Source organism: Notamacropus eugenii, chromosome 5 (assembly GCF_028372415.1).
Source record: "Notamacropus eugenii isolate mMacEug1 chromosome 5, mMacEug1.pri_v2, whole genome shotgun sequence".
Classification (NCBI taxonomy): domain Eukaryota; kingdom Metazoa; phylum Chordata; class Mammalia; order Diprotodontia; family Macropodidae; genus Notamacropus; species Notamacropus eugenii.
Window position 1 is genome coordinate 8,606,649 of NC_092876.1, and position 25,204 is coordinate 8,631,852.

Below are 25,204 nucleotides of genomic sequence, written 5' to 3' on the forward strand. Positions count from 1 at the left end.
GTTTCACTGACGTAAGGAAACTCCCCCATCAGTTCTGTATCTACTACATTACCATCTTCCTATGGTTCCCCTCCACTCTATCCTAGTCTGACCAAAGCTGAAGAACCAGCTATAGTTCTTGGTGCCACATTTTACTGACCAGGTGAAACATGGTCAGAGGAGGGTGACAAGGAGGGTGAGAGAGACTGGAAAAAATAGCACAGGACAACAGTTAGAAGGAAACCTTTCCTTGCCCCACACTTTGAGGTTTATTCTGATCTCTTCTTCACAATGGCAGTTGTCCATGCCCGATCCAACCCTGTACCAACCTGCTCCCACCCACCCCCATCCTCCCCCCTCCCCGAGGTCCTTAGTTCTCACCTTTCTTAAGCATTTGGGTCAAATTTTCCATGGTTGCCTCTGCCTAGTTTCCTAAGTGCTCTGGGGACAGTGCAAAGGTCAGACGGTAAATGGTATGGTTCCAGTACTAGCTGCTACCAGGCTGGCTGCATTTCATTAGCCCTGCAGTTGAAGGGACAGGTCTCCAGAGCTGGGTCTCCTCCTACAATGGATTTTTGCTCCTCAAGGATACAGCCTTCCCCATTTAGAGCCCCCAGGATCCTCTTCCACCTTCCTGTAGACTCAAAAGAAAGTTACTTTAGTCAGAACAGTCATTCTGAGCCCAGCTTACTGCTTCCTTATCAGGGAACTCTTCCTATGACAAACAATGAATGAAAAGGTCTAAAGCTGGACTTATAGTAGGGAAGGTCTGGGTTCAAATCCTGCATAGTAGCTGTTCATCTTGTATAAGTCCCATATCTTTCTGAGCCTCAGTTTCCTTGTCTGTAAAACTGGGATGAGTAGGTAGAGAGGGTAGACAGAGAAGCTCAGGGTCAGGATGACCCAAGTTCGAATCCTGACTGATGCATATTGGCTATGTGACCTTGCACAAGGCACTTAAACTCAAATCCTCTAACAGTTCACAAAGATCATGGTAGCTGCTGCTGTTCCATACTGGTAGAAGAGTTTCCTCACCTATGAACTCCCCATATCAAATCACAACCTGGTTCTTCTCCTCCACCCAAATGGAAATAAGAGTACCTACCTCACCAGGAGTGTTGCGAGGATCAACAGAGATAACATATAGAAAGTGCTTCATATACCGTAAAAGCACTATCAATGTCAGGTATGATTATCACTCCCTGAGGTAGTCATCAGTGAGCGGGGTTATTAGGACTGCCATCACCTAGGTGACCGCAGACAGCAGGATGCCTTGGATGAACAAAGGACCATGTGATGACTTCCATTCATTCCACAAACACTACGTGCTCACAGTTGGCATGAGGCTGTTGTAGGAAAGGGATAAATGGGAGAATGTAAGTTTCTTGAGGGCAGAGACTGTTCCATTTACAACTTTGTACCCCCAGTGCCTGGAACGGATCTCTGTGTCACAAGAACCAGAGAGTCTGTGGGTGGGGGTAAGTCCCTTTCCCTATGCAGATTGCAGCCTACCTTTAATTTTTGGTCTTCCAGATTTGTTTGAAGATCAGAGACAAGTGACCTGTCCATGGTTAAACTCAGACCTTCCTAATTTTAAGTCTAGCATACCATTAGCACTATCAACACTCTACTGCCCTGTGCCAGTCCCTATCCCTGTCTCTCTTACTCGAATGTAAGCTCCTTGGGGGCAGGAAATGTTTTATTTTGGTCTTTTTATCCCCAGTGCCTAGCATAGTGAGTGGCACACAGTAAGAACTTACTTAAGAACTGCCTGAGGGATTGCAGGGCATTGGAATCACTTGATGCCCAGTTCTGGCTCTAGAGCTTCCCCAATCTGGTTATTCCCTTCTTCTACCTTCAGACACCCCTATCCCCCCCAACCCCTCACCCTCCTCCATGCCCTTGAGCTCTCCAGATCTCTCTTCTGTCCAGTTTTCACCATCCCCCTCAACACTGCCTCTTCCTTGGGGCTGCTCACCACTTCCAGGTTCCTGCCACCTGTCTCCAGAGCCCTTTGGGAATCCATTCCAACCTCCCTGCACAATGCCTCAATGTCCTGTTGCTCCACTGTGTGTGACAACATAAGACTGAGCCCCACCTCTCCAACCTCTCCATCTTCTTTTTGTATAACTCAGTACAGAAAGGTTTGCATTTCTGAGAGACAGAGATAGAGAAGGGTAGACAGAGAGGAAAGTGAAGGGAGAAAGAAAAAAAGGAGAGATAGACAGATGCTGGGAGGGATATATACTATGGCTCTAACAACATAGCAAACACGGACTCTTCTCCCTTGCCAGGTCCTCCCACACCCCAAATCCTGTTCTAGCATTTAGTCAAAGAGACTCAACAGAGCTCCTGAGATGGGTTATGCCTGAGACACAGGGCTTATGCCTCCCAACTATCTTCAATTCCATAAACATTTATTAAACTTGTGGCATACAGTAAGCACTTAATAAATGCTTCTTGTCTGAATGACTGACACTGAGAAGAGCAGAGGACCTGGGTTCAAATCCCACTCATGCTAGTCACTTCAACTTTCTGGGCATCTGTAAAATGAGAAACTCTAAATCTATGACCCCACGGGTCTATCATGTGTCAGGTACAATGGTGGGGGCACCGAGACAACACTAAAATAACCCCTGCCCTCAAGAAACTTCGATTCTACTGGGACATCATGTTGGAGGTGGCAGGTGAAGAGGGCCTTCCAAAAGCAGGAACTCAGATTATGTGTGAGAGCAGGGGTTGGTGAGTCTGGATCCAGTTGGAGGCGAATAGGAACCTCCCTCTTCTCATCTCATGACCCAAGTCACCATCCCTGCTCTCTCCTCCTTTGTTCCATCTCTGAAGAGGAGGTGGCCCTTCTCCTTGCCAAGGCCAAGTCCTCCTCATGGGACCTGGGTCTCATCCCCTCCCATCTTCCCCAGTGGTTTATCCCTCCCTCTCTCTAACCATCAATTTCAAGCCACCGGCCAGCATTTATTAAGTGCTTACTTAGGTCAGGATCCATGCTAAGTGTGGGGATTGAAGGATCACTCTGAAGTGATCTACTGATCGGTTCCTTCCTTTAGTTGGTGATCTGAACAGCTCCCCCATCACAAGATCACTTTTAGATATATGATTCCTAGATCTACCTCTCTAGTCCTAGCCTCTCTCCTTAGCTCCGGAAACACACCCAAGTCTCTCTTAGCCCTCACCCTCTCTAGAACCTATCATACCTGCTAGTTATCATCCTACAAGTCTCTTCTTCTTAGCCAAACTGCTTCAAAAAGTTTTCTGCATCTGGTGCCTCTGCTTTTTTCCCCTCACTTTCTAATCAACCTTCTGCAATCAGCATGCAACCTCATTGCTGCTCTCTCCAGAGTTGCCCATGATCTCTCAAATGCCCAGTCTATCAGTCTTTTCTCAATATCCATCGCTGCTGATCCAAAGATCAGCTGCATGGGAGGCTGCTGATCCGTTCTTTTGCTGGATACTCTTTTCTCTGGGTTTTCCTGGCACTGCTCTCTCCTTTCTATCTATCTGGCTTTTTCCTACTTTGTCAGTGGAGCATCATCTCACACTCAGTAAGTGTGGGTGCCCCCCAAGACTGGTGTAGGTCTTCTCTTTTTTCTTTACATTATCTCATCAGATCTGATCAGAGACCATGGGTTCAATGAAAATTTTTAGGTATATGGTTCCCAGATCTATCTACATTCCTAGTCTCCCTTGTAACATCTCTCTCTCACAATACCAATCGACTTTAAAACAGTAGATTCTGTAAGCATCTCAAAATCAATAAGCCCAAAACAAAGCTCAGTATCTTTCCCTGAGAAACATTCCCCTCTTCTGAACTTGCCTATAACCATTGTGGCTACCACCATCCTCCCAGTGCCCCAAGCTGGCAACCTTGGGCTCATCTAAGTCTCACTCATACTCATTCCAGTGTCTTTAGGTTTCTCTCCACTTGCCCGGTCAACGTCCCAGTTCGGGTCCCTAATCATGTTTTGCCCAAATTACTGCGGAAGCCTCCTAATCCAACTCTCTGCCTCTCCTTTCTACCCATTCCTCCACAGTCACTAAAGTGATTTTCCTAAACAGCATGTCTGACTCTGTCATCCCCCTAACTCCATGAACTAAAGTGGTTCCTTATTGCCTCCAGGACCAAGTCTAAGTTCCTCCATTTGGTATCGCCTTCTTACCTCTCTAGTGGTCTTACATTCCACTCTCTCACTCCATGATCCAGCCACCCTGGCCTAGCTGTGGCTTCTCATTTCCCATATTCCAAGTCCTTTCTCCATGCCTTCACAGACTGGCTGTCCCTTATGGCTGGAAGCATGATTTCAAGCCTCAGCTCAAGCAGGTCAAGCTGCTAAGGTGACCCCCTTCTAAGGTGACCTCATATCGACTTCCTCCTGCTAACTGTAATTGACCTACTAGGCCAGTTACATTGTAGCCTTAAAAGAAAAGATACAATTCCATACCGCAGTAAAACAAACTGCACACGGCTCAGCTTTGTTTTTACAAACTGAGCAACAGTAATGCTCTTAATACTTAATCTTTTTCAACTTTTTCACGTTTTTATTTAAAGGTTTGAGTTCCAAATTCTATCCCTCCCTTCCCCCTTCCTGAGATTTTAAATGAACAAAAACCAAATGTCTTTCTCCAAGCTGCGCCCCCACCCCAACAAACACTCCTAGTCAAGGAAGGCAAACTGGCCCAGGGCTACGACCCTCAAAGGGCAGACCCTTAGGGCCGCACCCCAGGGTGGAAGGTGGTTGGGGGCAGCAGTAAATGAACGGAGAAAAGCTCTTCCAGGAAACAAGGGCCCTTCTCCCTCTCTCCCTCCATCTGAAGGTGACCAAGGAGTTAAACCACATTTCCACTCTGGCCCCAAGAAGCAGGTGCTGCTGGTGGGGGGGCCCCGCGTGGCCCCGCGGCCCGGCGCCCCCGGACACGATGCCCACATCCAGCCCCGGGGAGGGAGGCCTCCGAGCTGTAGGGCCCCCCAGGTCGGGCACGTGCCCCCCAGGACAAGGCGGCCGGAGCCTTCGCTTCTGCTGCCCCTGGGCCTGGGGGCTGCTCCGCACGGACCGCGGGGCGCCTGGGACTTGAACCCGGAATCTGACGCCTACTGCACATGCGTCTCTGTCTCCGCTCCACAAGGCTTTGCAGGCGCGGTTATTATCACCTTTTACAGACGGGGAAACTGAGGCAGCGGGCAAGGGTCAGGGGTGGTATTCGAACCTTATCTATCGCTCTCCGTCCTTCCCTACGCTCCTGGAGGAGCCAGGCTCCCACCCCGCCCCTGCCCCCGCCTCAGGGGCCCCGCGGGGCGCGGCCCTGGCCCCTGCCCCTCCCCCGGCCCTGGGGCACACACCCTCGCGCCCGCCTCGTAGCACACGCACACTCACATTCTGACGCCCGCGCACACGCGCACTGCGCCCTTAGCCCCATCCCCCTCTCGCTTACCTGCGCTGCCAAGCCACCCCAAGAACAAAGGCCGGAGCTGCCTGGCCTCTAGTAAGTGCGCTTGCGCACCCCGCAGACCAGGAACTACAACGCCCAGAATTCAAGGGGGCTGGGCGACCATGTAAGCCTGACTATGAAGGATGAGCCTCCGAGCTCTATGCTTTCTGGGAAACGGAGTCTTCTGCCTCAAACCCCGTCAAGTGGCTATCCCGAGACGTTCCTTGAACTTCATTTCCCAGAAGTCCCAGCGGCACAGTCTGACTTGAGTCCCGGCCTTCAGATCTCTTTCCCTCTCTTCTTAACCCTTTGCAGTCTGGCATCCATACCCTTGACTCGGCTCTACCCAGTTAGGTACCGTGGATGGCGTTCTAAAGGCTTTCCCGCAGTCTTCATCCTTCTTGACTAACACTGGCAGTCACCCTCTAATACTCTCCATTCTAGGTTTTTGTAGTCTCCTCCCTGTTCTTCTCGTGCATCTCTAAGTGCTCCTTCTCCTGTTCCTTAAGTGAGTTAGATGGGGTGTAGGGTATGTTCAGGGAGGACCAGGACCTTTGGTGCGTCCGCTGCTGAGCCCTTTTCAGGGCTCCTTCCACCTTTGGTGCCCACCTGTTCCACCCAACTCTCACCTGTGGCTCCGAGAAGCTGCAGCATACACAGCAGCCACACCCTGGTAAACCATTTCGGCAGACAGGGCAAACCAGGCTGAGGGTAACCAAGGGTTCTCAAACCTATTGGTGAGTTAATGGGGTGTCTACGCCAAGCATGTGAAGACTTCCTCTGGTGGAATGGGCGGATGAGAACAATTTGTTCCAAGGGCCATGAAGGCAGATGAAGCAGGTGATGTGGAGCACTTAAAGCTTGGTTAGACATGGAAGGTCATCCACTGCATCCTGAGCCATCTCTAGCTGCCTTGACTCTGTCCTGCCACTGGACTATGATAACTCTGGAGGAGAGAGTGAGGTTGACGACTTCATGCAACTCTGCCTCACTTAAATCCAGTTTACACATGAATCAAAAGACATCACCCATAACATTTCATTATTATGCCTCAAAGTCCTGTGGTGACAGGCAAGTGATGAATCAGTAGGTGAAGATAAACTTGGAATTGTAGTCACAACCCTGTACACAGGCAGCCCAGGCCATAGGGTCATTACTCACTGGAAGCAGCAGTAGGACTTGGCAGCCCCCTGGGTGTCTGAGCAGCTTTTTATGGATTGCACTGCTCACCTCCTGGTGTGAGGAAGGGGGCTAGAAAAGGTGCCCTAAACATAGCCTGCTTACTCAATCCTGGCCTGATTATTGCAGCACGCAGGGAATCCCACTATGCAGTTGAAACACAAAACTATGTACAAAAACATCTGCAAAGATGATTGCACTCACCATCAGTACATGGAATGTGCACACACTAATAGACAACACAAAATCCAGTAGACTTGAAAGAAGAACTGCTCTTCTTGCAAGAGAACTCAACAGGTATCACATCGAAATAGCAGCCCTGAGTGAAACAAGGCTGGCAAATGAAGACCAGCTTACTGAAGTTGGAACTGGATACACCTTTTTCTGGAGTGTGCGTAATGAAGGGGAGTGCTGTGAAGCTGGTGTGGGTTTTGCAATCAAAACTAATCTAATCAGCAAGCTGGCATGCCCTTCCAAAAAGAGTGAATGACAGGCTCATGACAATGTGATTGCCACTCACAGGAAAATGCCATGCCACCATCCTCAGTGTCTATGCTCCCACCATGACAAACCCTGATGAAGTCAAAGAAAAAATTTTATGAAGACCTAGAGACCTTTATCATCAATATGCCAAAAGAGGACAAGCTTATAATTCTGGGTGACTTTAATGCTAAAGCAGGCTTAGACTACCAGACTTGGCAGGGAGTCCTAGCAAGGAATGGAGCTGGAAACAGCAATGGCAATGGTCATTTACTGCTGAAGACTTGTATATCTCATGACCTTCTTATCACCCACACTGTTTTCTGTTTACCTAAATGCAATAAAACTTCATTGATGCACCTTCGTAACAAACACTGGCATTTAATAGACTATGTGATATTAAGAAGAAGAGATAGAAAAGATGTGAGAGTAATGAAGGCAATGTGTGGTGCAGAGTGCTGGACTGATCATAGATTTATGCTTTCCAAGTTAAATATTCACATTCATCAAAAGTGCAGCCCCCAAGGCAAAATGACTACCAGAAGAATTAATGTCAACAAATTAGAGCTCTGAGTGTGAAGTTTGCTGCTGACTTGGAGGGAAAGTTGAGCCAGCATACAGATGGCAACAGTAGAGGAGAAAAGCAGTGGGTAGCTTTCAGAGATTTGGTGTACAGCACTGCATTTGCCCACCTGGGTCAGAACACTCGCAAACACCAAGATTGGTTTAATGAAAATGATGGGGAAATTCAGAAGCTGCTAAATGAAAAATGAGAACTCCACAGGATTTACCAGCAGGATAGGTCATCCACCTCTAAGAAGGCAGCATTTAATTCCATCAAAAGCAAAGAACAAGCAAATCTGAGAGAGATGCAGGATTCCTGACTCAGTAAGAAGGCAGATGAAATTCAGTTTTATGCTGATAGTAACAATCCAAAGAGCTTTTATGATTCCTTGAAAGCTACTTATGGACCAAAAACCTATGGTTCATCACAGCTACTCAGTGCTGATGGAGCCACATTGATTAGTGATAAGGACATGATCCTAGAAAGATGGGCTGAACACTTCCATAGTGCTCTCAACAGAACATAGTGTTCTTAGTCAATGCTGAGGCCATTGACCGTTTATCTCAGGTTGAAGTCAATCCCTCCTTAGCTGAACTTCCAACTGAAGAAGAGATTTTGAGGACTACTAGGCTCCTTTCAGGTGGCAAAGCACTTGGTACTGATTCTATTCCAACTGAGATTTACAAGGTAGGGGGACCATTGCTCCTACAAAAGCTGACTGAAATTTTCCAGGTTATATGGTAAGAGGAGGTTATGCCCCAGGAGTTCAAGGATGCCTCCATTGTCCATCTCTATAAGGGTAAAGGGAATAGATTGTACTGTGACAATCACAGGGGGATCCCTCTCTTAGTCATTGCTGGCAAAATTCTTACTAGAGTCCTCCTTAATAGGCTGATTCTTCTCCTGAAAGATGGTCACCTACCTGAGAGCCAGTGTGGCCTCAGAAAGGGCTGAGGAACAGTCAATATAGTGTTTGCTGCCTGACAACTCCAGGAGAAATGCCAGGAGCAGAACAGAGGTCTGTACACAACATTTGTAGATCTGACCAAAGCCTTTGACATTGTGAGTTGTAAGGGCTTATGGAAAATTATGTCAAAATTTGGTTGCCCAGAGAAGTTCATCAATATTGTACACCAGCTTCATGATGGCATGTTCGCCCAGGTTCTGGATAAAAGACAATGCTCTCATGCCTTCCCAGTCACCAATGGAGTGAAACAGGGCTGTATGCTTGCTCCCAGGCTTTTTAGCATGATGTTTTCAGTCACGTTGACAAATGCTTTCAATGAGGATGAACACAGCATCAAAGTCAACTACCATACTGATGACAAGTTCTTCAATTTGAAAAGGCTACAAACCAAGACCAAAATGGAGGGAGTGTTGGTGCATGATTTTCTGTTTGCAGATGATTGTGCACTCCATGCAGCCTCTGAAGCTGAGATGCAACAAAGTATGGATCAATTCTCTGCTGCCTGTGCTCATTTTGGCCTAATAATTAACACCAAAAAAACACAGGTGCTTCATCAGCCACCACCACACCATCCATACATGGAACCATCTGTTGCAACAGATGGAGAAGTTTTGAATGCTGTGGATAAGTTTACTTACCTTGGTAGTGTACTATCCAGGGATGCACACATTGCCAGAGCTAGCTCAGTGTTTGGGAGGCTCCAAAGAAAAGTTTGGGAGAGAAGAGGTATAAGATTGACTACCAAACTGAAGGTCTAGAGAGCTGTTGTGCTGACCTCATTGTTGTATGCCTATGAAACATAAACAGTCTACCAGCACCATGCCAGGAAACTGAATTGCTTCCATTTGAACTGTCTTAGGAAGATTCTGAGGATCACCTGGCAGGAGAAGGTGCCAGACACTCCAAGCATTCAAACTATGCTTCAGAGAGTGCAGCTCTGATGAACTGGCCACGTTGCTTGAATGCAAAATGAATGCTTGCCAAAAAGCCTATTTTATGGAGAACTTCCATGGGGCAGGGGAGCACCTGGTGGCCAGAAGAAATGATACAACGACACTCTCAAGATCTCTCTCAAGAACTTTGCGTTTGACTGTGCAACATGGGAGATACTGGCACAGGACTACTCAGCATGGCATGCCCACATCAGAAAAAGTGCTGTGCTCTTTGAGCAAAGCAGAATTGAGACAGTACAGAGTAAATGCAGGATGTGCAAATTTAGGATATCCACCCCAAATATTCACATGGACTATCTGTGCCCAACCTGTGGTAGAGCATTCCAATCTCATATTAGTCTGATTAGCCACAGTTGGACCCACTGAAATTTCACTTTATAATGGTGATATCATTTTGGTCCTCTTTGAAGATGAAGGACAACAACCAACGAACGAACCAACCAAGTGAGTCAGATAGGTGCTGCATCAGAGTTAGGAAGACTCAAGTTCAAATCCTGTATCAGATACTGGGAGAGTCATTTCATGTTTTTGAGACTCTATTTTCTCCTCTGCAAAATGAAGGTGTTGGGTTTGATGGTATTCCAGATTCTCCTCCAGCTCTATTCCTCCAATCCTGTGCGGGTTTACCATTCCTATCCTATGTCTGTTGGACATCTTCATGTGGACGTGTCCAAGGCATCCCAAACACATGACGCCCAAAGTGGATCCCTCTTCATTTCTTTTCCCACCTAGATCCCTCCCTCTACCTAACTACTCTGCATTGCTTGAGAGTACTGCCGTCCTTCTTGTCCCCCAGGGTGGCAAATACCATAGGGATGTGTTTCACAGCTAACACACGGAAGGCACTGGAGTTTTCATTCTCCAGCCTTTGGCAGGTTCACTTTTGATCTGGTCAGACAGGCAGACAGCTTCAGAGGGGTAAATAATCAGCTTTCTTCTAGTGTAGTCTTCTCAAATGGCTGCTGGGAGAACCAGCTCCTAAAGCATTCCCTAATCACCCTCCTCACAGGGGCTAGCAAGAAGGGGAGGGGGTGACTACCTCTATGTCTCCATGGGGTCAATTGTGCACTCCCTAAGTCCCCTCAGGCCTCATTGGGGGCCAGTTGAGACAGGTATATGCATTCTTCTGTGCATCATCCATGAAGTCCCTGTGGTTTCTCCCCCTCACTGACCAATGTCCTCTTGCTTCATAGGGCAACAGGCAAAGAAGGCATCTTGCCAACATTAAGTTCACAAGTTAACTTTAGCAATACTGCCATTCTATGCAAGCGAAGAAAATATCACGTCACCCTTTATCTCATGGAGCAGCTTCAGTAGGACTGTCTGTCACTATGATTCTGGGAATTACTATCTAAAATCTTTGGAACTATTCTGGGAGTTATCTAACACCTGGAAACTAGGCATTGCCATGGCCATGGAGCCTGAGAAACTGAACTAAAAAGGATAATCCTCCTTGCCTTTCTGAAACCACATTGCCTCTCAAATAGATGACAGTCATCCAAGTGAAGATTAGTCTGTTAAGGAGGAGTCTGGCAAGAATCAGTCCAGTAGTGACTAAGGGAATCACCACCCCACCTCAAATGTTGTCACAAGACAACCTATTTCCTTTTCCTTTATAGAGGTGGAAAATGGAGGCATCCTTGAACTGCTGAGGGATAATGTCCTCTTGCCATATAACTCAGAAAATTTTAGTCAACTTTTGTATGAGCAGTGGATCCTCTGCTTTGTAAATCTCAGCTGGAATAGAATCAGCACCAACTGCTTTGCCACAGGAGAGGAGCCTAATGGCATTTAAAACTTCTTCTTCAGTTGAAAGTTTGGCTAGAGAAGGATTGATTTCAATCTGAGGTAAATGGTTAGTGGCTTCAGCATTGATTGATGATGGTCTGTAGAGAACACCATGGAAGTGTTCAGCCCATCTCTCCAGAATCATGTCCTTATCACTAATCAATGTAGTGGTTGAAATGAACCATAAGTCTTTGGCCCATAAATAGCCTTCAGGGCATCATGAAGCACTTTGGATTGTTACCTATTAGTGTAAAACTAAATCTGATTTGCCTTCCTGCTGACCCAAGAATCCTGCATCTCTCTAAGCTTTGTTTGCACTTCTGATGGAGTTAAATGCTGTCTTCTAGAGAAAGATTAATGATCCTGCTGGGAAACCCTGGGAAGTTCTCAATTTTTTTGTTTGTTCAGCAGTTTGTGAGCTACTGAGAGTCTCTCCTCCCCCCTCCAATCCAGAAAGGAAGGAAGGAAGGGAGGGAGGGAGGAAGAGAAGGGAAAAAGAAAGAGGAAGGAAGGAAAGGAAAAGAAAAAAAGAAAAAAGGAGGGAGCAAGTAGTCCTGCCTTGGAGGAGCTTACACATTCTAACGTGGGAGACAACATATATACAGATATACAAAATACACACAAACGCAATTGGAGCACCACAGTGCACACAACCATGGGCGTAGAGCCAGGATTCCTAAGTTCAAATCCAGCCTCAGACATATACTAGCTGTATGGCCCTGGGCAAATCACTTACTCCCTATTTATCTGAGTTTCTCCATCTCTAAAATGGGGAGAAAACATAAAATTATGCTTTGAGTTAAAATCATGGTCATAATTTTTATAAATTCATTTAATTGCTCTGGAGTTTGTAAATTTAAACAGATCAGTTATAAAATAGTCCCTTTTTGCCCAATTGGGAACTTTCCTTTAATGGTAAGAATTTAGGGTACCAATCAAGGCAGACTTGCCAACCTGCAGCTTGGAAAGACTTAACTCAGGGTTGGAGTATTTGGGTGTGGGCCATGAGAGGAATCCAACCTCCCATGGTAGGTGTCCATGAAGAAGCCAAGGGCAAATATTCACGAGAGTATGTACTTCTTTTTGGCTTCCTTGCAGGGTCAGCCTAAGAAAATGAGAATCTACGCTTCACCAGCCTATCTAGGGTCACCACAGTATGGCATCCAAAATTGTCCATTCTATAAGAAAAACCACTGAGACAGAGTGCCAAGCCATTAATCATTTATTAAAGGGACTGGACCCCTTCAGTGCTTGGGATCTCAGATCTTCCTCATGATCTGGGATGTCCCCTTCCTCCTGGACCTTAGTTTTATAGTGCTTGATACCCACATGATACAGAAAGTCACAGTAAAATACAGAGAAACTTACTTAACTTTTGTTTGCCTAATCCACTGGAGAAAGAAATGGCAAACTACTCCAGTACCTTTGTCAAGAAAACCCCATATGGGGTCATGAAGAGTCAGACATGACTGAACAACAATTTACTTAAACATTACCCTACGGTAGAACATTGTTATATTCCAGTTCTAATGGGGCAGTTATAATGAAAATTTCCCAACAGATACATTTTGAAATTTCTGACATTGTCAGGGCATGTGGCAAATAACGAAATTACTCAGTGTAATAGGAGTTTAAGATCTTCCCTGCCCATTAACAGGCCTCAGGTGGGTATTAAAGGAAGCTTGATTAGGGGAGGCTTGTTTAGTATGAAGGCCCATATCTTCTGTTAATTGCTAATGAGGCACTGTGTCACAAAGGTCTTGCCCTGGCTCTGAAGTGAGGTTTTGCTTTGGGGCTGTTTTTGGAAGATTTGTGTGCCAGATGAGACTCTGGGAAGCCATTAAGAAGCCTCTCCCCTTCTCTTTGAAAACCCAAATGTTAGTGCTTTCTTCTCTCTGTAGTGATGTATGTATTGCCTACGGTCAGATAGTTGGCAGCCCTGTCTCTTGGTCTTTCTGTGTGTAATTTCTGTTTGTATTTTCTCTGAAGTTCAGGGTGCTGACTCTTCCCCCTGAACTAAGTGAATGATATATGTGTTTGATTAAAATGATTGTTGACTCCTTTAAAAAGTTGCTTTCCTTTCAGCAAAGCAGATCAAAGAACCTGTACCATCATGTCATCCTGGATGCCAGGGTGCTTGCTTTTATACTGAGTCAAAGGACAGATTATATTTATAACTTTTACTACATGTAGACTGCCCTCCATAAAAAAAGATGCAGCAATAGGCCTGTTTTGCCACAATGCTTACATTATTTTTGTTTTGTGTGTGCCATTTCAACAGGCTATATCGATACTGTTTTGAATTCTTCAGTGCTTAACTTTTCCCCTTTCAAAAAATGCCTCTTCATATTTTTTGACTGTTTTCCATTGTTACTTGCACATCTTAGATGTCAATTTTTTACCTGTCATATTTGCCAATTTTCCTAGTCTTTTTTTTTTTTTGGTTCCATGTGTGGAATGGAAAAAAAATTTTCTCATCTCTACAACTCAGACCAGTGCCTTATTTCATTTTCTTCCTTCTCAGTAAAGTTACTTTCTGGAACTCATTGTAATATTCCCTTTAATGATTTATTTCAATTATTATATAGTTTATATTTTGCTGGGGATGGAAGCTCAATTCCATGTGGACAGTCTCGGGCAGGTAAAGGTGGGAACTTCTAAATCTTAGAGTTCTCACGAGGCCCCCCAGGAAACGACTGGGAATCGAGGTGAACCGAGCTATCTCGTGTATTTCCGCCTCTTCCCGTGGGAAACGTGATGGGAGAGAGCTCTCCCCGCCCTCGAGACTGTCCCGGGTCTGGGCACACCTATTGTTATCTAACAGGCACGGTATTCAGGTGCAAACTATGCGGCTGGAGAGCTTAATTAGGATCAGGAAAGCCTGAAAGCGCTCTTAGCGCGGGAGGGGCGCAGAGCGGACAGGACAGAAGGCTCCGTTTTTCCTCTCTTCGCTCTTCCCTCCCCCTCTCTCCCCACTTACACTTCTACTTCCAATCGCTCCCTCCTAAGGAAGAGTTCCCCCTGCACTTGTAACCAGAACCCTGAATAAAAGCTTAACCCTTGTTCGACTCTGGGAGGTCTCTTCTCTCATACGACTATCCGGTTTGGCCAGCCAAAGACCTGCGAGAGGTAAGGTAAGAAGACTCGGGTAGCCCTCAGGCCTCTAGGCCTGGCAGTTGGCGTCTCCAAACAGGGACAGGAGCGCAGATATCCTGGGTGCTTGGGAACACCCGGAAGGGGCTGTGAAAGACGCGAGTCCCGAATCCTAGATTCGGAAGGAGAGAAAGAGTGAGTAGCTTCCCACACCCATGGGAAAAGGGCAGGGATGGGGAATCAACTGCCAGTAATAAAGCCAGAGGAACAGGAGATCTGGGCTGAGATACTTTATAGGGAATGCAGGGAGGCGGGGGTCACTATAGAGTTAAACGACCTCCAAGAATTTTGTAAAAGGATTTGGAAAGTTTCTCCTTGGCTCGAGCAGACAGGAATATCAAGAGAAAGATGGGGAGCGGTTGGAGAACAAATGACTGCTTATGAGCAACTAGGCCCCGGGGAGCTGGAGGATTTAGATTTCCTGATATTCGGTGTGATTAAAAGTCTTTTGGAAGGGCCAGAGAGACCAGGGCGGGATTGGAATGAGAGTGGAAGCGGAGAGAGGGGAGGGGAGAACCCTGGCAAGCAGAAAGTTAAGGAGTGTAGAGAAAAAATAGATTCGGAGCTCCATCTAGCAGATGGGAAAGGCAAGGCAGGGGAGCATACGCCATGTCTTCCCTATGCGCCTCCTTATAGCATGCTCCATTGGTCAGACAGTCTAGGGCCACAGTCCAGTTTGGAAAAGGGAATACGAAAGGCTATAGAGAATGGAGAAGATGTAGGGACATTCCCTGTGCTAGAAATAGCGGACCCCAGTGTCCCCGGTGGGGTTCGGAGGAGCCACATACCCAAAGAGTGGAAGAGAGTAGCGACTCTCAAAGAGGCTTGTACCAAGCACGGCCCTAATTCACCCTTTGTCATAGCCATGCTTGAGACTCTCAGTGGTCAGTTCGTTCTGACTCCTAATGACTGGAAGAGCTTAGCCAGAGCCTGCCTTACCCCTGGGCAGAATGTGATTTGGGTATCAGAATTTTCTCAGAGGGTAAAGAGCACTACCAGTGGGCTGGGGGCTCAGGCCCCCCAGGCTTATCAGCGATTTACAGGAACAGGGCAGTTTGAGGCTACAGGAAATCAATTACAGTACTCGGCCGCCGATTATGTCTTGATTGCCGGAATGGCTATTGCCGCCTGGAAGGTTATAGCCTCTAAGAAAGAGAGAGAGTTTCCCATGACTAGGATTACGCAAGGAAACACTGAGCCATTTACTAATTTTGTGGCCAGGCTGCAGGAGGCAGTGGGTCGAGACATGGGAGAGGAGAATCAAGGGACAGAGATAGTGTTAAAGACATTGCTGCGGCAGAATTGTAATCATGACTGCAAAAAGGCAATGCTGGGACTGCCAAAGAATGCATCTGTTGAAGAAATGATACAGAGATGTGACAGGGTAGGAAGTCAGGTCTACTTGGCACAGGTGCAAGGGAAGTACCTGGCCGCAGCCTTAAGTAATATCTCTTTGGAGAAAAAATGTTTTCACTGCGGAAAACCGGGACACCTTAAGAAAGAGTGTAGGAAAGAAATAAGTACAGGGAGGGGCCAGGACCCTTGTTTTTCATGTGGAAAGCCAGGTCACCTAGCTAGACAATGTAGGAAGTCGGGAAACGGGGTGAGGGGCCCCTCGAGGGCCCCGAAAGTGTACCCTTTGGCAGAGAATCGGGACGGCCCCTTGGAGGGAGAATACAGGAGATTATGGGTCCAGAGGAAGGAATGCAACACCTTTACAGCTTAGATAAGTGCCAGCTTGCAGCTCATCAGTTTACTATGATTCCCCTGAGAGACCCCATACGGGAGGAATCCCTGATATTACAGAACCCCTCTAATGCACCCGTAGTTATATATACAGGAGTTTATCCCACTGGCACCACAGCACTTCCATGCTCCAATGTGGTAGCTGAGTCAGCTCATATAGACAATCAGCTTCCCATAGCTATTGCCCTTCCCTTAAAGCACTCAGTTCAAATCCAGTTACTAAAGGAAATAGGACAGAATAGACCTGAGTGTACAATCTGGCTCAATGGAATTCCCATGACTGGCCTCCTTGATACTGGAGCGGATAGGACCTGCCTTAGTGGTCGCTCAGTACCCCGGCACTGGAAGCTTAAAGAAACCCAGAGACCAGTGTGGGGAATAGGAGGGTGCCAAAATACCTTAGAGACAATGCACCCAGTAAAGTGGGAGGCAGAGGACTGCCAAGGGACCGTATGGCCGTTGGTGATTCCAGGACTTAGTTTTAACATCTGGGGCAGAGACAAAATGAGCCGCCTGGGGATGAGGCTATCAAATTTTTAGTAAGGGCCATTGCAGTTGCACTGGAGTCCCCACCCTTGAATTGGAAGTCAGACACCCCGATTTGGGTGGAGCAATGGCCCCTGACTCCAGAAAAACTCCAGGCACTACAAATACTGGTTAAGGAGCAATTAGCACCCTGGAATGCTCCTGTGTTTGTTATAAAGAAAAAATCCGTAAAAATTCAGGTTCCTTACAGATGTTAATCAAGCATTTGTAAGCACCTGGCAGCAGCTATACCAAAGTAAAGAGCCAGTATGCATTCTTATCAACTTCACCTTAAAGGCGATCCTCGCTAAACAAAAAAGGGGAAGAGGTCGCCTAACACAATCAGAGCTTGATACAGCTGTCTCAAAAAATTCACATACTACTCCAGCTATGAGACATTTTGTGACTATTCCACGACAACCCCGCAAGGAAAGTAATACCCAGGCTGGAAATAAGGACACATGGGCCATGGTAAAGGATATGGCCTCAGGGAAATGGCAAGGTCCGTAGAAGATACTAATACGGGGTCCAGGGTATGTTTGTGTCTCCACAGGAAAAGGGGATGCATGGATTCCCATTAGAAGGATCCGTAAGTGGAAACCGGTGTCGGAAACTACGGAGACGCAGGAGGCGACGAGCCCGGAGACCCCGGAGACCCCGGAGAAGGATCATGCACCACCTGAGTCTGCTGCTGACAGCTTTAACCTTGCTGCCCAGAGAGGAAGCAGCACTCATCCCCACCACTGACATTGCTGCCCACTCCATCTAGGCATCTCCTTTCAGTGGCTGAAGGAGGACTTTGATATCACAAACCCAGGACACTCGGGGCGGGAGGGGGTGACCAACTTTTCGCCTAAATACCACAGGCTTGGCCATTCAGGCTTGGCCGTTGAGATCCATTTGCATGACTGAGTGGGTGGTGATGTGTAAGGCGCCAGCACTAGCTGCTTCTCTTAGAATATGCTTTGGAATTAGTGAGTGCCCTTTCTCTTGCTGTAACTCAGCCATCTTTGTTTTATTTGATGCCTCTCTTTGTCAGTTGTGCTAGCTGCAGATTTCTGTGTAAATGAAGTTCTTGTTGTGGGGTACTCATATGCTAAAGGCCTTCCTAATCCACTCAGCCTCCAGCCACTATTTGCTCTAGAGCCATGTGCGCGCTGTGCAAAACAAAAAAGGGGAGATGCTGGGGATGGAAGCTCAATTCCATGTGGACAGTCTCGGGCAGGTAAAGGTGGGAACTTCTAAATCTTAGAGTTCTCACGAGGCCCCCCAGGAAACGGCTGGGAATCGAGGTGAACCGAGCTATCTCGTGTATTTCCGCCTCTTCCCGTGGGAAATGTGATGGGAGAGAGCTCTCCCCGCCCTCGAGACTGTCCCGGGTCTGGGCACACCTATTGTTATCTAACAGGCACGGTATTCAGGTGCAAACTATGCGGCTGGAGAGCTTAATTAGGATCAGGAAAGCCTGAAAGCGCTCTTAGCGCAGGAGGGGCGCGGACAGGACAGAAAGCTCCGTTTTTCCTCTCTTCGCTCTTCCCTCCCCCTCTCTCCCCACTTACACTTCTGCTTCCAATCTCTTATTGTAAGATCTTTGCCTCCTTGGGAGATTCTTCGCTTCCTCCTAAGGAAGAATTCCCCTGCACTTGTAACCAGAACCCTGAATAAAGCTTAACCCTTGTTCAACTCTGAGAGGTCTCTTCTCTCATAAGACTATCCGGTTTGGCCAGCCGAAGACCTGCGAGAAGTAAGGTAAGAAGACTTGGGTAGCCCTCAGGCCTCTAGGCCTGGCAATATTTGTTGTAATACAGGTCCTATATATTTCTAGATAGGTTAATTGCCAAATAGACTTTGTTATAATAAAGTGTGTGTGTGTGTGTGTGTGTGTGTGTTTCCCACACACATCCTTGATCTTCACCACTACAACATAGGATTTAAGAATACTGCAGGTTAATCTGCAATCCTGTATCCTTGCTGATACTGTCTCTATTGATTTTTTAGTTGAAACAGATATCTTACACATGCTACCATGCCATTTACAAAGACTGCTATTTTGACCTCTTTGTTTTCAAGTTTATTCCCCTAACTTATTTTTTACCTAATTAAATTTGCTAGAACTTCCAATATGGTGTCAAATAAAGGTGGCAAGAATTGAGACTCTTGTTTTAGCTGCATTTATCACGTGTGCTTCTGGTTGGCTTAAGCTGACTCTTAGATTAAAACACAGTGCACTTGCACATGTTAATTTTCCCAGTGTATCTAGGTACAAAAATGCTTAATAAAACATGAATAGCATATAGCAACACACTAAAATTACTAACAAGTGGAAGAAATTATTGTTAAGGCATGGATTGGGTTAGGCCACCTCTGTGATCTTTTTCAACTCAGACATTGAATGATGTCAAGTGGCTAAATACCAGAAATAGATATGATTTTATCAGTGAAAATAACATTGCAGAAAACGCATTCCCATCTGCCTTATTGCTTCACCCTAAGAACCACTGGGGCTTTTTATCTGACTTGTACCTGAAACTTCCTAGTTATGTTTATCTTCCCCTATTAGGATATAAGGTCCTTGAGAGCAGGGATTGTTTTTGATTTTCTATTTGTAATCTCCTTCCCCTTCATAAATACAGCATTTTATACACAGAAAGTGCTTAACGCTTTTCTACTCATTCACGCACTTATTCATATCAAATAAGGCAATAACTACAGTAGAAGTCTTTTTCCCTATCAAGTGCAGTCAATGGTTTTCTCTAAGGGATGAATTCTCTGATGTAGACGAAGGTAAGATTTCCGACTGAAAACTTTCCCACACTCGTTACATTCAAAGGGTTTCACTGTAGCATGAATTTTCTCATGTTCAGTAAGATTTCCCCTCTGGCTGAAGGATTTCCCACATTCATTACACTCATAGGGTTTCTCTCCAGTATGAATTCTTTGATGTTTAGTAAGGTGCCCTCTCTGGCTGAAAGATTTCCCACATTCATTACACTCATAGGGTTTCTCTCCTGTATGAATTCTCTTATGATCAATAAGATGTCCACTCCGGCTATAGGACTTCCCACATTCACTACACTCGAAAGGTTTCTCTCCAGTGTGAATCCTCTGATGTAGAGTAAGGCAAAAGTTATTGCTAAGAGATTTTCCACATTCATTACATTCAAAAGGTTTCTCCCCGGTATGAGTTCTCTTATGTTCAGTAAGTTGTCCACTCCAGCAAAAGGACTTCCCACATTCATGGCATTCAAAAGGTTTTTCTCCAGTATGAACTCTCTTGTGTTCAGTAAGGTGTCCACTCCGGCTAAAGGATTTTCCACATTCATTACATATAAAAGGCTTCTCTCCAGTATGAATTCTCTTATGTTCAGTAAGATGTGCACTACGGCTAAAAGACTTCCCACATTCATGACATTCAAAAGGTTTTTCTCCAGTATGAGTTCTCTTATGCTCAGTGAGGTTTCCTCTCTGGCTGAAGGCCTTTCCACATTCACTGCAAGGAAAGGGTTTCTCTGTGGTATGAATTTTCTTATTATTTGTAGAGGACGGAGTGTTTCTAAAGAATTTCTGACATTTATTATCACTAGATGTTTTTGCCTCAACATATTTTCCATACTGATTAAGACCTGAATGATAACAGAATGACTTCCTACATTGATTATATTTGCAGATCTTCTCAAAAATAATTCCATGATGCTTAATTTGGTTTGAATATTGTTGAAAGTTTTCTACAGGTTTATCATATTTACACAGATTTCCTTTAGTATCAAGTCTTTGTTGAACAAAAAGGATTGGTCCCAGGCTGAAGTTTGTTTCAAATATATTACATTCATCGACATGACTCTTAGTAGAACCTTTTCTGGGGGTGACTGTCATTGGGTGGGACTGCCTTTCCTGGTAACACTTTTGTTGATTTAATTTGAGATTACATTCCCAGACTTCTCCTAGCTTGGAAATCCAGGAACCATTCTTCTTGAGTCCTTCCTCAAAGACTTCTCCCACAGAAATGCTCAGTGTTGAAGGTGACTCCATGGTTTCACAACCAATCTCCCGACTAATGGATTCTGAAAGAAAGGGGAAAAAAGGTCAATATTACTTTTTCTTCGTGCTGAAAGTAAACTGCTTCACAGTAAATTTTAGATTCTGTCTCCTCTGAAAAGGAAAATGATTCACATGGAAAGTACAGAATAAACAATGGTGAGAGTAAAACAAAATTTCAGATACATGAGAAGATAGTAACAGCACCTAGATACTGTAAATAATTATTAGTGTCCAAGAAAAAAGTAATTACACTTAAAAGGAGCTGAAAGAACATATTGATGCCATCAAAGTACCACTGTTGTTAATCTTTGAGAAAACGAAATTTTCAGTAAGGAGAAACAAGTTGGTTCAGGAAACTGGAGACAAGTGAACCCAATGCCAATCTTTGACAAAATTCATTAGTAAACATACATACGTATATATAATATACACACATATATACATACATATGTGTATATAAAAACATGCCAAGAATTCAATAACAAAAAATACTTAAAAAAGATACTCATTTTCTTCAATGATCAGATTTCTAGACGGCCTGATTAGGTGGCTAGCATTTATTTAAATTTCAGGCAAGATTTTCACAGTCTTTTGATCTACCTTTTTGGACAAGACAAAAATAAAAACAACCAACATGTCAGATAACAGTACGAGCAGGTAGTGAGCCTAATTGCCTTATCCTTGAAAGAGTCCTGGATAATGCACTAAGGTCAGTTGGAATTCCCCAGTGTGACCCTTCAGGGCTTCAGACATGACCCTGCCCTACTGAACACATTCATCAACAATTTCACTGAAAACATAGCTGCTTCCCTTATGAATTCTGCAGGTGACACAAAACTGTATATGTGTTCAGTTATGGGTATATAGCATTTTAGGAAGGATATTGATCAACTATGCCATATGCAGAAGAAAGCTATGTAAACCATATCCCAGGAATGGCTCAAAGAAATGGTCATGTGGAGCCTAAAGAGGACTTAAGAGAGATAGGTTATCTTCAAATATTTAAAAACCTGCTATGTGATTTGTACCTATAGTATAAAATTAGGATTAATCTTTTCAGTTCCCATAGTAAAGCCCATACAGTGATACAAGGAAAGTTGGCACGTGAAAAACAACATATACCATCAAGTCTGGTCAATTAAGAAGGAATAAAGAGCATAAAGTCACTGATCCAAAGCAATGCTTCAGGCACAAAAATTACATGGGTCAAACAGGTGTTTTGTGGATGCCTCTTATTTCCCTTTGGATTTCTGGATTCCATGCCAACTTTCCTGAATTGACCATTTCATCCTTCAGAACCTGGTGTCTCCCCACTGGTGACTAGCCCAGGCCACTTTTCCTCAGAAGGAATCTTTCCTCTAGGTCTCCTATGACTGACTGCCTTAATCTCCAGTAGAAATTAGCCCAAGAGAATCTAACAGTATTATGTACTGCATACTCCAACAATTATTCCTCTCTACTTATCACTCAGACAATAGCCCAAGATACCTCTTGCCCCATAAACATTCCAGTCCAAAGACCTTGTTGCTATAGAAAAAAAGTAAAGCTGAGTTTCCCAAACTATGCTATCAAAGGAGAATTTGCAGCCTTGTAGGAAACCAATGGGCTACTCCAGAAACAGATAAAGGCACATGGCCTATCCAGGCATTTCAATGATTCCCCAAATTATTTCACTGCCCAAAAAGAGGCTTCTAGCCCAAGGAAATTATTCATCTATGCCCATTCCTGGGGACTCCCTAGAGCCTGGGTTAAGATGACGTTCTTTGCTATGTCACGCTGCATGAAATGAGGAAGCATCCAGTAAAAGGAAGGTAAAAGTCCTCCCTTCTCTGCCCTTGTCAGATCTAGAAGTTAGGTGTGAATCTGGGTGCCATATTTAAGGAAGGATTCTGACAAGCTAGGAGATGTCCTGAGGAGGGGATAAGAATGATCAAAAGACACACAGAGTTCAGTTCAGAGAAATGGGGATATTTCCCCTAAAGAAGAGAAGGTCCCACAAGGAGCATGACAGCTGTTATCAACTTATCAAGTATCTTAAAGGCCATCACTTGGAAGAGGGATTAGGCTTATTCTGCTTGATTCCAGGTTACAGATCTAGGTAAAAAGGGTGGAAGTTACAAAGAGGAAATATAAGCCATGAAAGACCAACACTGGCAAAAGTATCAGAAAAGCTTAAGAAGGTTCAGATTTGAGTCAATTTTACAAGAATACCAGTCATTTCCCAATTGATAAATGGCCAAAAGATATGAACAGGCAGTTGTCAAAGGAAGAAATTAAAGCTATCTATAGTCATGTGAAAAAATGTTCTAAATCACTATTGATTAGAGAGATGCAGATCAAAACAACTCTGAGGTACCACATCATACCTATCAGATTGGCTAACATGACAAAACAGGAAGATAATAAATGTTGGAGAACATGTGGGAAAATTGGAACACTAATTCATCATTGGTGGAGCTGTGCAAGTTTATCCAACCATTCTGGAGAACAATTTGGAACTATGTTCAAAGGACTATAAAAACCTGCATTCCTGGGCCTGTATCCCAAAGAAATCATAAATATGAGAAAAGGTCTCACATGTACAAAAATATTTATAGCAGCTCTTTCTGTGGTAGCCAAGAACTGGAAATTGAGGGAATGCTCATCAACTGGGGAATGGCTGAACAAGTTGTGGTATATGAATGTAATGGAATATTACTGTGCTACAGGAAATGACAAATAGGCAGAAAAGTCTGGAAAGACTTATATGAACTGATGATGAGTGAAATGAGCAGCACCAGGAGAACATTATACACAGTAACATCCACAGGTTACAGTAAGGACTGTTTCTGATACACTAAGCCCTTCACAGCAATGCAAGGACCTAAAACATTCCCAAAGGACTCAATGCAAAATGCCATCCACATCCAGAGAAAGAACTATGGAACTGGAACGCGCAATGAAGCTCTTGTGTTGTTGTTTTTTTTTTGGTTTTCTCATAGTTTCTCCCATTCGTTTTAATTCTTCCATGCAACATGACTAATTTGAAAACATGTCTAATAAGAATGTATATGTGGAACCCATATAAGATTGCATGCTGCCTTAGGAGGGAAGGGAGAGAAAATTTAAAACTTGTGGAAGTGATTGTTGAAAACTGAAAAGAAATAAATTAATAAAAAAAAAGAAGCTTCAAATTTGAGAAAAGAATCTTGTTTAGGTTGGTTGCTGTCCTTTGTTCTTGAAGAGGACCAAAATGACATCACTGTGATAAAGTGAAATTTCAATGTGTCTGACTGTGGCTGATCAGACCAATACAAGCTCCGAATGCTCTACCACAGGTTGGGCACAGATAGTCTGTATGAATATTTGGGGTGGATATTCCAAATTTGCATATCCTACATATACTTTGTGCTGTCTCAATTCTGCTTTACTCACAGAGCACAACATCCTTTCTGATGCGGGCATGCCATGCTGAGCCATTCTGTGCCAGTGTCTCCGATGTTGCACAGTCATACTCAAAGTACTTGAGAGAGACCTTGAGAACGTCTTTGTATCACTTCTTCTGACCACCATGTGATCACCTGCTCCATGTGAGTTCTCCATAAAATAGTCTTTTTGGCAAGCATATATTTTGCATTCAAACAACATGGCCAGCCCATCAAAGTTGCGCTCTCTGAAGTATAGTTAGCAAGGACTTCAGTGTCTGGTACCTTCTCCTGCCAGGTGATCCTCAGAATCTTCCTAAGACAGTTCAAATGGAATCGATTCAGTTTCCTGGCATGGCACTGGGAGAATATCCATGTTTCACAAGCATACATACAGCAATGAGGTCAGCACAACAGCTCTGTAGACCTTCAGTTTGGTAGTCAGTCTAATACCTCTTCTCTCCCAAACTTTTCTTTGGAAAAGAAACACTCCCAAACACTGAGCTAGCTCTGGCAATGTGTGCATCAACCTCATTGTCAATGTGTACATCCCTGAAAAGTACACTACCAAGGTAAGTGAACTAATCCGCAGCACTCAAAACTTCCCCATTTCTTATAACTGATGGTTCCATGTATGGATGGTGTGGTGGTGGCTGATGGAGCACCTGTATTTTCTTGGTGTTAATTATTAGGCCAAAATGAGCACAGGCAGCAGAGAATTGATCCATACTTTATTGCATCTCAGCTTCAGAGGCTTCATTGAGTGCACAATCATCTGCAAACAGAAAATCATGCACCAACACTCCTTCCACTTTGGTCTTGGTTTGTAGCCTTTTCAAATTGAAGAACTTGTCATCAGTATGGTAGTTGACTTTGATGCTGTGTTCATCCTCATTGAAAGCATTTGTCAACGTGACTGAAAACATCATGCTAAAAAGCATAGGAGCAAGCACCCAGCCCTGTTTCACTCCATTGTGGGAAGGCA

At 44.8% G+C, this 25,204-nt stretch overlaps 1 protein-coding gene across 7 annotated transcripts in view; it reads right to left on the reverse strand.

The window, feature by feature from the left end:
* The window catches only part of LOC140503267 (uncharacterized), a 52,933-nt gene that overhangs the window by 16,625 nt on the left and 11,104 nt on the right, over nt 1-25,204 (reverse strand). For 4 of the 7 annotated variants that reach the window (XM_072607080.1, XM_072607079.1, XM_072607078.1 and 1 more), the window contains exons 1-3: nt 5,200-5,290; nt 1,085-1,325; nt 361-613 (exon numbers count right to left, since the gene is read on the reverse strand). In XM_072607080.1, the coding sequence (XP_072463181.1) occupies nt 361-391 (31 nt within the window). In that variant the 5' untranslated portion in view covers nt 392-613; nt 1,085-1,325; nt 5,200-5,290. Of the gene's footprint in view, nt 1-360; nt 614-1,084; nt 1,326-5,199; nt 5,291-5,424; nt 5,492-19,509; nt 20,839-25,204 lie in introns of those variants that run through there. The other 3 variants (XM_072607076.1, XM_072607074.1, XM_072607082.1) reach the window with 3 other exon arrangements.